This window comes from Callorhinus ursinus, unplaced genomic scaffold (assembly GCF_003265705.2).
Source record: "Callorhinus ursinus isolate GAN/ISIS: 27379988/994484 unplaced genomic scaffold, GSC_fseal_2.0 scaffold55, whole genome shotgun sequence".
In the NCBI taxonomy this organism is placed as follows: Eukaryota; Metazoa; Chordata; class Mammalia; order Carnivora; family Otariidae; genus Callorhinus; species Callorhinus ursinus.
The window spans coordinates 2,144,136-2,157,085 of NW_027397117.1; the positions used below are offsets into that span (position 1 = coordinate 2,144,136).

Consider the following 12,950-nt stretch of genomic DNA (forward strand, 5'->3'; position numbering starts at 1 on the left):
TTGGCACCAGCTTTCCCACACTTGCAGGGCGCTGGCAGCCTTGCTCTCGATCTCTCTGACAAGACTGACAAGACCGGAGGAGCAGTCACACCCCTGCAGGCCGGGGCCATCCTGTTGCCAGCCAGAAGGGAGCTGGCACTACAGAGCAAGAGTGAGCCCTGGACAGGCTGATTCGGTTGTAACCACAGGAATGTGGACGTGTCCAGAAGACACCTGAGATGTAGCATGTCTGTTGTCAGGGAGGAGGATGGCAGATTAAGGAGATTGGAGCTCGTGCAATGAATGGTGGTAGGGGTGGCGTAGACCGGGCAGTGCCCTGGCCAACAGGTCCAGACCTGCTCTGCTAGCTGTTCGTGTGGTTATTTCCCTGGCTGGCCTCCCTCCAGGCCCGGCGAGGCCTCTGAGGCCTGGGACCTGCTTTGGCTTCTTGCCTGCTCCAGATTGTGGTATCCGCACCAGGGAGTGGAAATTAAGAAGCTGGGCAGTGGCGAGGGTGGTGAGTGTGTGTGCATGCTCCTGGCCCTTCCCTACAGGGTGCTGCTCCTTTCAGAGACCCTGGGAAAGTAGGGCTGTGGGCTTCGAAAATGATGTCATGGTGTCTTGCCACAGCTTCAGGCTCTGTGGCCTTTGTAGGTGGAGATGGTGTGGGATCTCTCAAGTTCCTGGGGACCTGAGACTGGGCTCCAAAACCCCTATCGGCTCTATCCCTCCCCCGGGTCCCTCCAAACCCTTCTTGGGCCAGGTGAGAGGGTGGTGGGTAGGATGAGGGCCAAGGAGAGGACCCAGGTAGGTGTGACTCTTCCTACCTGGGTTAGTCTTCCCTGTCAGGGTCTTTGCTTCTCTTCCACCAAAACCTTGACCACACGGCCCTCATTCTTTGCCGAGTGCCCTTGACCCAAAAGCCTAGGCCTCATCCTGCATGCACGGGCATCAGGGGATGGAACCTTTGACAAGGCCAACCTCCTCTCAGAAAGTCACCTGGAGTGCCACACCTCCCATGCCTTCTCCGTGGTCCTGCCCCTCTCTGGGAGAATAGTGAAGTCTCAATGAAGTGAGCAAGGGACTCTGAGCTCCTAAGAAGCTCCCCTCCCCAGGCCCTGCTCTGTCCCCCAGGCGCCGGACTCCGGCCTAGGTGTCCCTGAGTGCCCAAGCCTGGACCAGCTGCCTCACCTGGTTTCCCCCATCACTGCTGGTTCCGATCATTACTTCTCTCTTACTGGACTCAGGGTTGGAGAACTGGGGTGTGGCCCTGCTGTACCCCACTGTACCCACAGGGCCTAGCATGGGGCTTGGCACACAGCAGGCCCTCGGCAAATGTGATCCATGTGTGAGCCAGCGAATGGCACCAACCCCCAGGCCTCCACAAACACCAGAATCTGAGGCAGTGGCGGGCAGTTGCTTTGAACTTTATTTGAGAAAAACAGAAGGTAAACGTATCAAAAAAGCATACAGATGGGCGGGTGGGGATAGTCAGTGATGGCTACTGAGGCGGGGGTGTGGACAACAGGGCTAATAAGGCCTTTACTTGGCTCCAGGCTGCTCCGACTTTCCAGCTTCTGGGCCCCCAATCTGGGCACGTGCCTCGAAAGTGACAGGGATAGTGATTTCTGCCGACTGGGTGGCTGGCTTGGGCATCGGGGCCTCCACGGTGAGCGTGCCCTCAGGGGACAGGGAGGAGGAGACCAGGGTGGGGTCCACACCAGGGGGCAGCCTAGACAGGCAGAAAGGGAGGACAAAAGTTACACACCTGTGCTTCACTGCCCCCCACTCCCTGCACCCCTCCTCAGGTCCCCCTGGATCTGGGGCCAAGACTTACGAGTATTTTCGGGTGAAGCACCGGGAGATGTAACCATGCTCGTCCTGCCTCTCTTCGTGCTTGCCTGGGTGGGAGAATGAGGTCAGAGGCTGCGGGGGGAGGGGCCCGCCCCAATCCACACACACCCCCATGGGTGGTCGGACTGTCTCAGGGCCCCTCAGAAGCTTCTGGAAAGTTGGGTTCAGTGCTTTGGGGGGTGGGGTGGTGCGCGGCGCCAAGGAAGCGCACCCGCCCCCTCCGCGGACCCGGGCTTAGGGGCAGGGGACAGGGACAGCGCCAGGGGACAATGGCCTCTTCGTCCGGGCCTGTGGGTGGCCCCAAGGAGACCTGGTCATTTGGGGGAGGGGCTGGGGGATCTGCGCTGGAAGGCGGCATTTTTTCCCTCAATAAAGCGTTTTTCGGGCCAGAGGGGCCCTGAGGAACTACCCGAAGTCCCCGTTCTAGAGTCGGGGCCACAGCCCGGGGGCAGGGTGAGTCCCAAATCTTCCGGGTCCCTGGTGGAGTTTCCCTGCCCAGTTCCCGCCCCGTCAGCAGGGTCCCCGCAGGGCCGGGGGCTCACCAGTGATCTCCACCACGCCATCCTTCGTCTTGACCGTCAGCTCCTCGGGGGCGAAGTGGTTGACGTCCAGGGACACGCGCCAGCGGTCGGCCGTCTGCCGGATCTCCGAGACGCCGCTGCTGAGCTGCCGGCTGAGTGCGCGGTTGTAGGCGGGCGCGGCCACCGCGGCGGGGCTCTCGACCGCGGCCGGGGGCAGCGGGCGCACGTAGCCCGGCCAGCCGCTGTGGCCGAACCACTGCGCCCACTCCTCGGGCAGCCGTGGCAGCCCGAAGGCCTGGTCGAAGAGGCGGCTGTGGGCTGGGTACCAGTCGCGGAAAGGGTCCCAGCTGGGGCTTCGCAGGAGCGAGAAGGGCACTCGGCGCTCGGTCATGCTGGCTTGGCTTTGCGCTTCTGGCTGAGGCTTGGAGAAGTGTGGGGCGTCGGCCCCGCAGCGCTTTTATGCGGCTCCAGCCGGGTATTTTTAGCAGGCGGTGTTTCAGGTCTCTATTAAAGGCAATGACGGGCTGGGGGCAGCCCCTCCCCCTGCATTCCTCCCCCCGCACACGGGGCGGGGGCGGGCCGAGGAAGGCCCTGCCCACATCTGGAACCTTCTTGTTCAAGAAAACAAATGACTGGAACACCGGTCCTGGTGCAGTGCCCACTGCTGGACACTGTTGGGCCTGGGAGCTAAAGCTCTCGTCCAGGCCTGGTGGACAGCCCCATCCGTTTGTCCCGGTGGACAAAGCCCAGAGAAGCTGGGCTACTTGTCCCAGACCACATGTATATAGAAGTGGCAGAGCCAGGATTTGAACCACAAGGCGTCCCGGGAAATAATGCCTTAAAAAGCAGCCTGGCGTCGCAGATAAGAGTGTGGGCGCTGGAGCCAGACGGTCTGACTTTACATCCTGTTCTGCCACTAATGGGATGGACTTGTGCAAGTTAGACTCTGGGCCTCGGTTTCCCCGTCTGGAAAACAGAGATGATGATGATAGTAATAAAAATGCTTACATCATTGGATTGATGTGAGGATTCAGCAACTTAATGCAAGTAAGGACTTTAGTCCAGGGCCTGGTACCTGATAATTGTTCACTATTGTTATGTTATTTATCTGCAGTTAAAAGGGCTGGGGGAGGTGGTGGAAGGAGAGTGTGTAAGTATCCCAGTTGCAGAGGCAGTGACCCAGGTCAGAAACCCCGTGCTGAGAGGGGGTCAGGAGGAAGGCTCTTGTCAAATCCCCCCATGTATCTACTGTTCCTTGAGGAGCCCTGGACAGGGAACTTGAAGGGCAGTAAGTAACCTTGAATCTAGCCTGGCCTTTACTGTTGATTTATTGTGATTTGGGGCAAGGCCCCTCCTTTCTCTAGGCCTCAGTTTCCCTTTTTGCAGATTATGATCTCGAAGTACAGTTCACTCAAACATGCTTGGAACCTGAGGCCTGCTCCTTGACCCCCACCTCCTCTCTGACCACCTGTGGGATCCAGGCCCCCATCTCCCACCTTTGAGAGAGGGTGTTGCTCCTAGGCTCCTGCCATAATCCTGACATTCCCTCTCTTCTGCTTTCACAGGCATGAGCCCCCTCCAGTCTTCCTTCTCCCATTTTACACCCTGTTATCCCTCCTTTTTAGATGAGGAAACGAGTTCAAGGAGATACAGTGATTGGTGCACTGTCTCCTGTAAGACACTAGCAGAGTAAGCCTCTTGCCTGTCTAGTGCCCATGGCTCTCACCCTCGTGGGACTCCGACCTCGGGAGTCTTCCACTTCCTCTCTTTCTGAGGCCCACTCTGCTTGCTGCCCCTTTTCCAGGGCTGGGCTGAGGCTGAACCCCCACCAGTTTTACCGGGGCCATTGCCCTGCCCAGGACACCTGAGAAATCAGAAGCCAGACTCCAGCCACTTGCTTCGATGAGCAGGGGGCAGCAACAAATCTCATGCCTTTTCTGTGTCTGCTTCCTCTTCAAGAGGGAGGTCCTGGATGCCTTTCTCTCTTTCTTATCCACCTGCTCCCCATCAGGGAAGAGCTAGGTCTGGGTCATGAGTCCAAGGTTGTTCTGGTTACCTCTGAGCTCCTGGGGCTTTCATGGGCCAAGGGTGTGAGGCAGACAGGACCCCATCTCTGCTCCACCTCCCTTGTTGGATCAGGTCACGGGCCCAATAGGTCTCCTTTGGGAACTACTGGCGCCCCCCCGCCCCGCCCCAAGGGTCTCAGCTTCAGCAAGCCCCAGGTCTTGGCTCCCTGGCACTTCCAACACCACCCATTCCCAGCTCTATAAAGTCGAGGTGAGGTCAGGAGCCAGGGAGGGCTCTCATCCGCCTCTGCTTGCCCACCTTGGCCCAGACTGGAGTCCAGGAGCCCCACCCTACAGGAGCTGTCAGGTGTGGTCATGGATGCTTTCAAGTGTGGTCCTGCCAGGCCCAGCCACGCTTTGGGTGGGGGTGCCGGGCTGCCTTGCCTGCCAACCCTTTGTAGACAGAGGCTCCCTTAGTAGCTCTCTGCATCTTGCCTGAAGCCAGGGCAGGGAGGGTCCATTCCTGCTTTCCCAGCCAGGAAGTTGTGCAAACCAGGGCCCAACAGCTCCCAGCACTCTGCCCATGGTGGGTGGGGGAGGCAGGACTGAGACTTCATATCCATCTTCAGTGGGTCGCTTCTTGAGGGACCTTGTCAGTCACAAGGGAGGGAACATGGGTGGCTCTGGGTGGTGGCAAGAGGGGGTGGGGTTGCAGGAAAAACTGGGTTTTGGGGTCAGACAGGCTGGGCTTGAACTTGGATGCTGCTGTTCACCGGCCTGGTGACCTCCTTGAGCCCGCTGTCCCCATCTGCAAAACGTGGGTAGTAATAACACACCCATCTTTTGGGGTTGTGGTGAATCTCAAATGCAATAATGTGTGAGGAGTGCTTGGTGCTCAGTAAGTGTTCACCTTTATTAAGGAAAGAGGGCCTTTAATTTTGGGTACTGAGACTTACTTAGGCTAATAAGAATCACGCAGTTGTATGCACTTTATGGCAGGTCTAAGTATCTTCTCAGAGTCCCATTTCTGAGATGAGAAAACTGAGCTGGAACTGCCCCAAGGTCACAAAGTTGGTAAGCGGGTGGAGGGATCGGAACTCAAGCGTCCTGACTCTCTTTGAGCAGGGGAGAGACTTCCTAAGCAGTCCAGGGTGGGCTGTGGGCTCTGGGCTGGTGGGCGCAGGGGGAGGTGTGCGGCCAAGGGGCAGGGAAGGTTGGGCCAGCCTCTCTCGAGTCCCTTCCAGCCCTGACCATGCACCCTTCCCGGAGGTCGCACCCCGGTTGCTCGGGCACAGGGCAAGAGGAGCAAGGGCTGGATGTCAGCCCCCACTTGCCCACCTGCCGAAGTGTTCTTTGACAGTCTTCCACTCTATCATTCTGGGCACTGAGCTGCCAGGGCTAGTATTTCTGGGATTAAGAAGACAACTCCACCCCCAGGGATTTCCCAGTAGCCACAGGTGCAGTGATGGGGGAGGCAAGCTTGGGTCTGGGGTCCCTTAATTAGAGGGGCCCCTCTCCTCGTCCCTAGCCCCACAGTCTGCGGTACTCTGCGGCAGCCCGAGACCAGCCTCCCAGCCTCCTTGTCTGGCAGGGAGCGCCAGGCCTTGGCCACAGTAGCCACACCTTTGACAGGCCTTTGCCAACTGCGGCTGAGCCAGCCCCTCCCTCCCTGGCTCAGCCTCAGAGAAAACGCGAGAGTCTTCAGGCAGCTGCCCGAGCTCCCTGGAGAGACCTGACAGCTGATGGATTGCGCCAGTCACTGGGTTTACTGGGAATTAAAAATGTGGGCAGCAGTAATTAGAGCACATGGGGGTGGGGGGCACAAGGTCTTTCTGGAAGCATCTAGACACTGCCTCTCTGGGAGTCCCTCTTCAGCCTGCCCATCCCCTAGGCTTCTGGCTAGTCTTGGGTGTCACCTCACCCCCTCACCACTAAAGGGGGGCCAAGGAGGGGTCGTGTGGGGAGGGCTGGCCTCCCCGCCGCCCCACTGTCTAGCAGAAAGAATCTGTCTAGCTTGGGAGTCTGGGGACCTGCTTGTCTCTGGCTCTGTGACCTTGGCCAGCAGCCGGCTCCCGTGACTCATTTTCTTCATCTGTACAATGAGACCATTGGACTGGATGTTCTCGAAGGCTCCTTCCAGCATAGTGAATCAACAGTTTCTCCTCCACTCGCCCTCACTCCCCCCACCCCCGGCCGTCGGCACTGCCCACTCTGCCATCTAATACTCCTGGAGGGGTGTGTGTATGGTGAGTGGAGGGAGGTGGTGAGGGAGGATCTGGCATCCCCTGTGGTGGCTGTGGAGGTGGGAGGCCCTATGGCTAGAGCACTCTCGTGTCTTGGTTGTCCTTGAGTGGCGAGGGGCCTGGAGAAGGAAGGGCAAGTGTCTGGTGGTAGGGCAGGTTTGCTGAATATGCCCTCAGCATATTCACTCACTGGCCGGTGGGAGGCCAGGGGGCTTCCAAGACCATCTCAGAGAGGCAGGGGATGGGAGATGCTCCCTGGGACACCCAGACTGGGGGTGTGCACTGACTTGCTACCCTGGGTCTGGGGCTGCAGGAAACCAATTAAGGAAAAGAGAAAATACCTAAGAGGACACAGGAAGCCCTGCCCAGCCTGACTCCCGGCTGCTGTGTGTATTGGGAGGGTAAGGACAGAAGGGTCCCCGAGGCCCCCATCTGCAGAGACACCAGGAGAGGACCTGCATATGACACCCCAAAGGCCCACATCCTGGGAAGGTTCCCCCATGCACACATCCCCCCCACCCCTGGCTACCAGATGCAGAATTGGAGTTTCCTGTTTTCCTGCTTGCCTTCCTGGAGGTAGTTTTCCCCTTTTCCCAAGGTCTAGGGCAGAGTTCAGGCTGAACCCTCATTCTGTGGGAGGGCAGGGGCTTGGTACTCTCCCAGTCCTTCCTCAGGAATTGGACACTGCTTCTCCAAGTAGCCAGGATGGGCGCTGAGGACAGGAGCTTTGGGTTTCCAGGCTGACATAGAACCTCTGCCCAGGGCTCTCCATTCCGGCCTGTTCAGTGCTGACAGGCAATTTTCTTCCTCTCTGTTGCCCTCTAGTGTCTATCTGCCACCACCACACCTTGCCTTTGGTCCCTCCCCTCCCCCAAGGCTTCTGGACCCGCTCACTCCCTGGCTCCCCAGTTCACTTGTTTACTCATTTGACAGACATCTCAAGGGTGCCTATTTGGGGGATGGGATGCAGAGGCCAAGAAGGCACGGCCTGGGCTCCAGAAACTCACAGATTTAGGGAGAGATGGACATGCCCACAAATAAGCCGTACAAGAGCTTGGGACCCTAAAGGCAGGTATAGACCCGGAAAAGCGGGAGAGACCCAGAGGTGAGAGTGGCCACTGTAGCTGGGGACCAGGAAGCCTCCTTGGAGTAGGAGGCAGCTGAGCTAGGTCTTGAACCATGAGCTCACCGGAACCTTTGGTGGTGGAGAGGTCATGCATGGAGGGCCCAAGGAGGCAGGTCAGCTGGACTGGGGTGTATCGGAGTCAAGGACAATGATGGGAGAGGAAGCTAGGTGGGGCGTGGGGGTTGAGGGAAGTGGGGATGTTCAAAGCCCCCAGAGTCTGCAGGCTGAAAGGAAAGTCTTCCTGGGTCCCTGTTTTCCTCCCCACTGAGCCGCATGCTCTGCTCCTGCACTGAGGCAGGGGGATGGACACACTGGGCTCTGGCTTGTTGGTGCCAGATCTTCTGTCTTGGGTGGAGTCTGCGCCCCTCCCACTTCTCGGAGGGAAGGACCCCAGGACCCTATGCCCTCCCCACACTCCGCAGGTGCCCAAATCCACAGAGGCCTGGTCTCACCACCTGTCATCCGGGCACCAAGTGTTTTATTAGAGTCCAATTTTTATCCGCACCGCGGAGAAAGAGGGAGGGGGAAATAGAGGGGGAACCCGGACCAGACCCCAGACCCCTCCCCCCATGGGAGCCCAGGGCAGGTGCCCTGTTGGGCCAAGGAAGACTTTGTGAGATCCCTGAGGGCCCCAGGAGGAGTGGGCTGGGAGCAGCAGAAGAGGGCTGGGCGGGGGGGGGGGGGGCCACTGCTTCCCCATCGATGCCCCAGGCCAAGGCCCTCAGTCTAGATCTAACCATAACCCTTTCTTCAAAGGGCTCTAGCACTCTTCTCTGGGTAGCCTCCACTGACCACCTCCCCACCAAACCCCGAGAGGGAAGTGCTCCCTTGGGCAGGCCCCGAAGTGCATGTTATCCCATGCCGGTGACCCTGTGCTGCCATCGGGCCTATGTCCCAGATATGGGGCACACTGGGACACCAGGGCTTGCTCGGTCATCGGACTGCATTGCTCTCCCCTGCTCCTCACAGGCTCTTCTTCCATCTATCCCTTCTCCCTCCCACCTCCTGACCTGAACCCCTTTTGACCTCAAGGTCAGATGCAGTGTGGTCCCAATGTCCCACCTCTTGTCATGCAGAAGGCCTGGCAGCTGTGGCCTTGGCTCAGGGCATGGGGTGAGGGCTGAAGGGGAAGGCCTGGCCTAGAGAGAAGAGGTGCGACCAAGAGTGAGCTCCCTGGCTCCTCAGGCTGGGGCTTAGGGGCCCACCTAGTGGGTCTGGGTACTCCTGGGCCAGGGGAGGGGCTGGAGCAGGCTGTGGAGCCGGCCTCCTGCCCTGCCCTCAGCCAGGATCGTGCAGCCAATTCAGAAGGAAGCAGCTCCCCAGCCTGGATGGTGATGCACCAAGGGTTAGACCATCCTTCCTTCTGGATAACTTAGATCCTGCTTGCCTTCCCACCTCCTTGTCTGCCCATTGATAGAGAGGAGCCGAGGGCCCTGTGGAGAGGGGAGAGGAGGCTCCCAGGTCTGGCACCTTCCGAGGTGTCCCTGGGTCCACTGAGCTGTCCCCAGCCTGGTGAGCTGGCATCAAGCAGGAAGGGGGACAGGGTGATCCCTGTGTTCGCAACGGCTCTTTGTTCCCTGGACATGGTGGGCAGGCAGGAGGTGGGGGTGGGGACCCTCCAAAAGCAGCAGAACCCAGCTCCTCCTCGTCTGCAGGGCGCCCACCCTCAAGGTCTTCCCTGGCCCGGGGACCTCTTTGTAGCAGTGGGGTGCAGGCCCCTTCACAGGTCCTGGGGCCTGACCCCTCGCCTTTCCCTATGCCAGGGGGCACCAAGCTGGGTCTATCTGGGCTCAGAAGCCCCCACTCTCTGAGCTGCTCCGGCTGTGGTAGCTGGGACTGGGGGTCCGGGAGGGGCTGCGTGTGCGGCTGCGGGTCCCGCGGCTGCGGCTGCTGTAGCTTCCGTGGCTGTGGCCCGGGCTGGGGCTGCGGCTGGGGCTCCGGCTTGAGTAGTCACTGCTCAGGCAGCTGGAGGAGGACGAGGGGCTGGGCCGGTAGTAGGGGATGGGACGCTTTCGGGCACTGCCGGGAGGGAAAAGCTGATTACAGGCCATTCGGGTCCCTGAGCTCTGTCTTGGGCCCTCACTCAGGCCCTGAGCCCTTCCCCAGCAGTGGCCAGGGCTTCCCTGCCTCAGTTTCCCCTGACCTCTGGCCTTGGAGTGTCCCCTGCCCCGAAAGGCCTGGACAGTCAGTGGTCTCTTGCCAATTTCCTGTTGGTCATTTTGTTTTTCCTCACTTGTCTTCAGAGAAAGGAGACCAAGTCTCTGCTTGGCCCGAGAAGGTGCTCAATAAATATTTGTTGAATAAATGAAACTTTTAAATATAGACAACTCACATCAACCAAGCTAAGCAGTGGTTTCTGGGCATGGAAAGGGTTGTGGATAAGGCCCAGCCCTGCTTCTCTGGTCCCCGCAGAATCGAGGGTTTCGGTTTGTCAGGTCACTTCAAGGGAACAAGGAGGAGAGCCCTGGCCATTGCTGCCCATGCCCATGGCCCCCCCGTCCCCACCCCCAGTCCCGCTGGCCCCTTCTCACTCAGCTACCTCCCGCCGGCCCGGAGTTAGTTTGAAGCCAGGAGGCTGTGACCCAGAGAAAAGAAAAGAGAGTGGTTAAGGGGGCAACAGTGCCCCATGGCGTGGGGTTAATTCTGAGGAAGAAAACAGGTGTACGTTAGTGGGAGGAGGAGGCAGCCTGGGAGAGGGGCTGAGGGGGTGCCAGGTGGAAGGTGCAGGGCTCCAGGTGTCTAGGGCCCTCCGCATATATGGGTGAGGTGTGTGGCCTGTCTAGGGGGTGTCCCAAGCCTGGCCATCTGGCCTCTAGCTCTGGGCTGAGGGGAGGAGGCGATGCCCTCTCCTCCCTCCACTTTCTGCATCACCAAGGACTTGGAAGGGCTAGTTTGAGAATCAGTCCCTGTTAGAGCTGAAAAGATGCTCAGGGAGCTCTGCTTATTGTTCAGACATGCACACCCAGACCCAGAGAGGCACACCAATTTCCTAAAGGCTGCCCAGCAGGGTCTGTGGCATAGCTGGGCTCAGAATTTTGCCTGTAGCCCTCAATCCCAAGTCAGGGATCTAGGGCTTCGGACTGGTTTCCACAAACACAATATAATTTCATGGGGAGACCTAGGCCCACACCCTCCAGTCCTGGCCGAGAAGCTCTCTGATGTGGCTTCTGCCATATCTGCCACACACTCCCCACAGCCCCATTGGACTGGGGTGGGGGGAGGGGAGAGTGGAAGGGACAGGCCCTCCCACAGCTGCCCCAGAGAGCAGGCTGCTGGTGCCCCCTCCTCCGAATTCCGCCCCCTGGTTGGGGGGGGGGGTTGCGCTGGGAGGTGAGCGGAGTGAAGTTAGTGACAACATGAGAGGCAGACAGATGACAGCTGAACAGAGCCAGATCAGCTCACATGGGCATCTCCCCTGCAGCCTGTGGGGAGGGGGTCCACTCGGCCCCCAGGCCGGCCACAGGCCACTCGGCAGGCTGGACCTTGAGATGAAGGAGAAAAGGAGACATCATTGCCAGGAGATGGATGTAGGGAGCACGGAGAGAGGGAGGGGCTCCAGGAGGATGGCTGGAATCTTCTGGAGCTGAACTCCATGCTTGCTGCTGCCCACTCAGACCCAAGTACACAGCCCCCCTCCCCTCCGTGGGCCTTCAGACCCCTGCCTCTGAGTCCCACCCTCCCCAGCACCCCCAGTTCTAGCCTCTCTCATCCTCCAGGGGCCTCTAGCCCTCACCAGGCCCTCTTCCCTCTCCTGAACCCCACCTCCCCTGCCTGCACCCGGTTCAGTGCGTCCCCCAGGAGGTCCCTGCGGGCCCGGCCGGGCCCCTCCGTACCTGGTGATGCGCCGTGGCTCCATGAAGCTGGGCGAGTCCCGGCGCCGCTTGCGGATGGGCGAGTAGCTGCGGGAGCGGCGCCGGGCGCGGGCGGCCTCGGCCTCGGCGTGCCTCGCGCGGCCCTCGCCGTCCTTGTCCCTGCGGGCCCGGCCGAGGTGAGCGACGCGGCCCGGCGGGTACCCTCCGGGGCCCGGTCCCGCCGCCACCCCTGCGCCCGGCGGGACCCCGGGTCCGCACTTACCGGCCCAGGGTTTTCTTGGGCGACGGCGAGCGGCTGGGGCTGCGGGTCCTCTTCTCCGCAGAGCGTGAGCGGGACTTGGAGGGCGAGCGGCTGGAGCTCCACGAGCGCGGGTGGGGGCCCGGGCTGCGCGACGAGCTCTTCCCCTCCGGGCCGCCGTGCCTGCCGTGCGCGCCCGGGGACGGGGAGGTGCTGGCCGGCCGGGCGCGCGGGGGCCGCTCCTTGGTCCTGGAGGAGGGGCGCGGTGACAGGGACTCAGTCAGCTAGGGAGGCAGTGGGCTGGGCGGGGGTGGGGTGGGGTGGCGGAGTGGGGTTAAAGGGGTGCCGGTGACAGGGAGGGGGTTCAGCTAGGGACAAAAGTGAGCTCAGTGGAGGGAAAGGGACTCGGTAGGGGAGGAGTTCTACGGAGGAGATGTGGATGAGGAGAAGGGTTAGTGAGGGGGAGGAAGTGGTGCGTGAGTTGGTGGAGCGGGACTAGATTCCCAGAGGAGGGAAAAGGGCTAGGGGTGGGCGTGGGGTAGTGACATAAGTGTGGAAGAGAGTGTTCCGTGGTGTCGAGGGAGAGTGATCAGTGGGGGCGGTCAAGTGAGGGAGGCGAGTGCTCCTGGATGCGAGGAGAATCACGGGGGTGGGACTCTGTTGGGGAGGAGAGTGGTCAGTGTGGGGAAGGGAGGGCTCCTTGGTGGGGAGACAGCGATCGGTTCGGGGGGATCTCAGGGAGTGGGGAAGGAGAATGGCCGGTGAGGGGGAGAGAGGGATCCTTGGGTGGGGAAGGGTGCTCCATGGTCGGGCGGGGGCGGGGAGGGCAGTGATCATGGAAGGGAGAGCTTACTGAGAAGGAGGGAGAGTGGTCAGTGCGGGGAGAGGGGTCAGTGGGAGGGGGGAGGGGGGATCTTTGGGGGCAGGGAGAGTGGTCAGAGGGGCGGGGGGGGGGGGCGGCAGAGCTCGGGGGGGGGAGGGGAGCCCCGTGCGGGCCCCGGGGCCGTGCCGCTCACCGTTTCCCGTGCGCGCCGTGGCCTCGCTCGGAGCCGGGCTCGGGCCCGGGGCCGGGGGCGCCGCTGCCGCCGCCGCCGCCGCCGCCGCCGCCGCCGCCACCGCCGCCGGAGTCGCTGCTGGAGCGGGCCCTGCTGAGCGAGCGCGACGAGCCTCG

General features: G+C 60.9%; 2 protein-coding genes across 2 annotated transcripts in view; both read right to left on the reverse strand.

The window, feature by feature from the left end:
* Positions 1–1,390: 1,390 nt before the first annotated feature.
* On the reverse strand, positions 1,391–2,878 carry HSPB1 (heat shock protein family B (small) member 1). The gene is made up of 3 exons (XM_025864738.2): positions 2,376–2,878; positions 1,817–1,880; positions 1,391–1,711 (listed from the first exon to the last, which is right to left on the reverse strand). The coding sequence occupies exons 1-3, from the start codon at positions 2,743–2,745 to the stop codon at positions 1,522–1,524; spliced, it is 624 nt and encodes a 207-aa protein (XP_025720523.1). The 5' UTR covers positions 2,746–2,878; the 3' UTR covers positions 1,391–1,521.
* Positions 2,879–8,194: 5,316 nt separating this feature from the next.
* Positions 8,195–12,950, reverse strand: part of SRRM3 (serine/arginine repetitive matrix 3) — a 54,545-nt gene continuing 49,789 nt past the window's right edge. The window contains exons 13-16 of the mRNA XM_073884190.1: positions 12,796–12,858; positions 11,804–12,028; positions 11,563–11,700; positions 8,195–9,748 (exon numbers count right to left, since the gene is read on the reverse strand). Coding sequence (XP_073740291.1) covers positions 9,520–9,748; positions 11,563–11,700; positions 11,804–12,028; positions 12,796–12,858 — 655 coding nt within the window. The 3' untranslated portion in view covers positions 8,195–9,519. The remainder of the gene's footprint in view (positions 9,749–11,562; positions 11,701–11,803; positions 12,029–12,795; positions 12,859–12,950) is intronic.

Bases quoted from the DNA above. Each gene is read 5' to 3' on its own strand.
- HSPB1 (XM_025864738.2), bottom strand. From the start codon at position 2,745: ATGACCGAGCGCCGAGTGCCCTTCTCGCTCCTGCGAAGCCCCAGCTGG. The intron at 1,881-2,375 runs GTGAGCCCCCGG...TCTCCCACCCAG, and splicing joins TGGCGTGGTGGAGATCACTG to GCAAGCACGAAGAGAGGCAG. The intron at 1,712-1,816 runs GTAAGTCTTGGC...CTGCCTGTCTAG, and splicing joins TGCTTCACCCGAAAATACTC to GCTGCCCCCTGGTGTGGACC.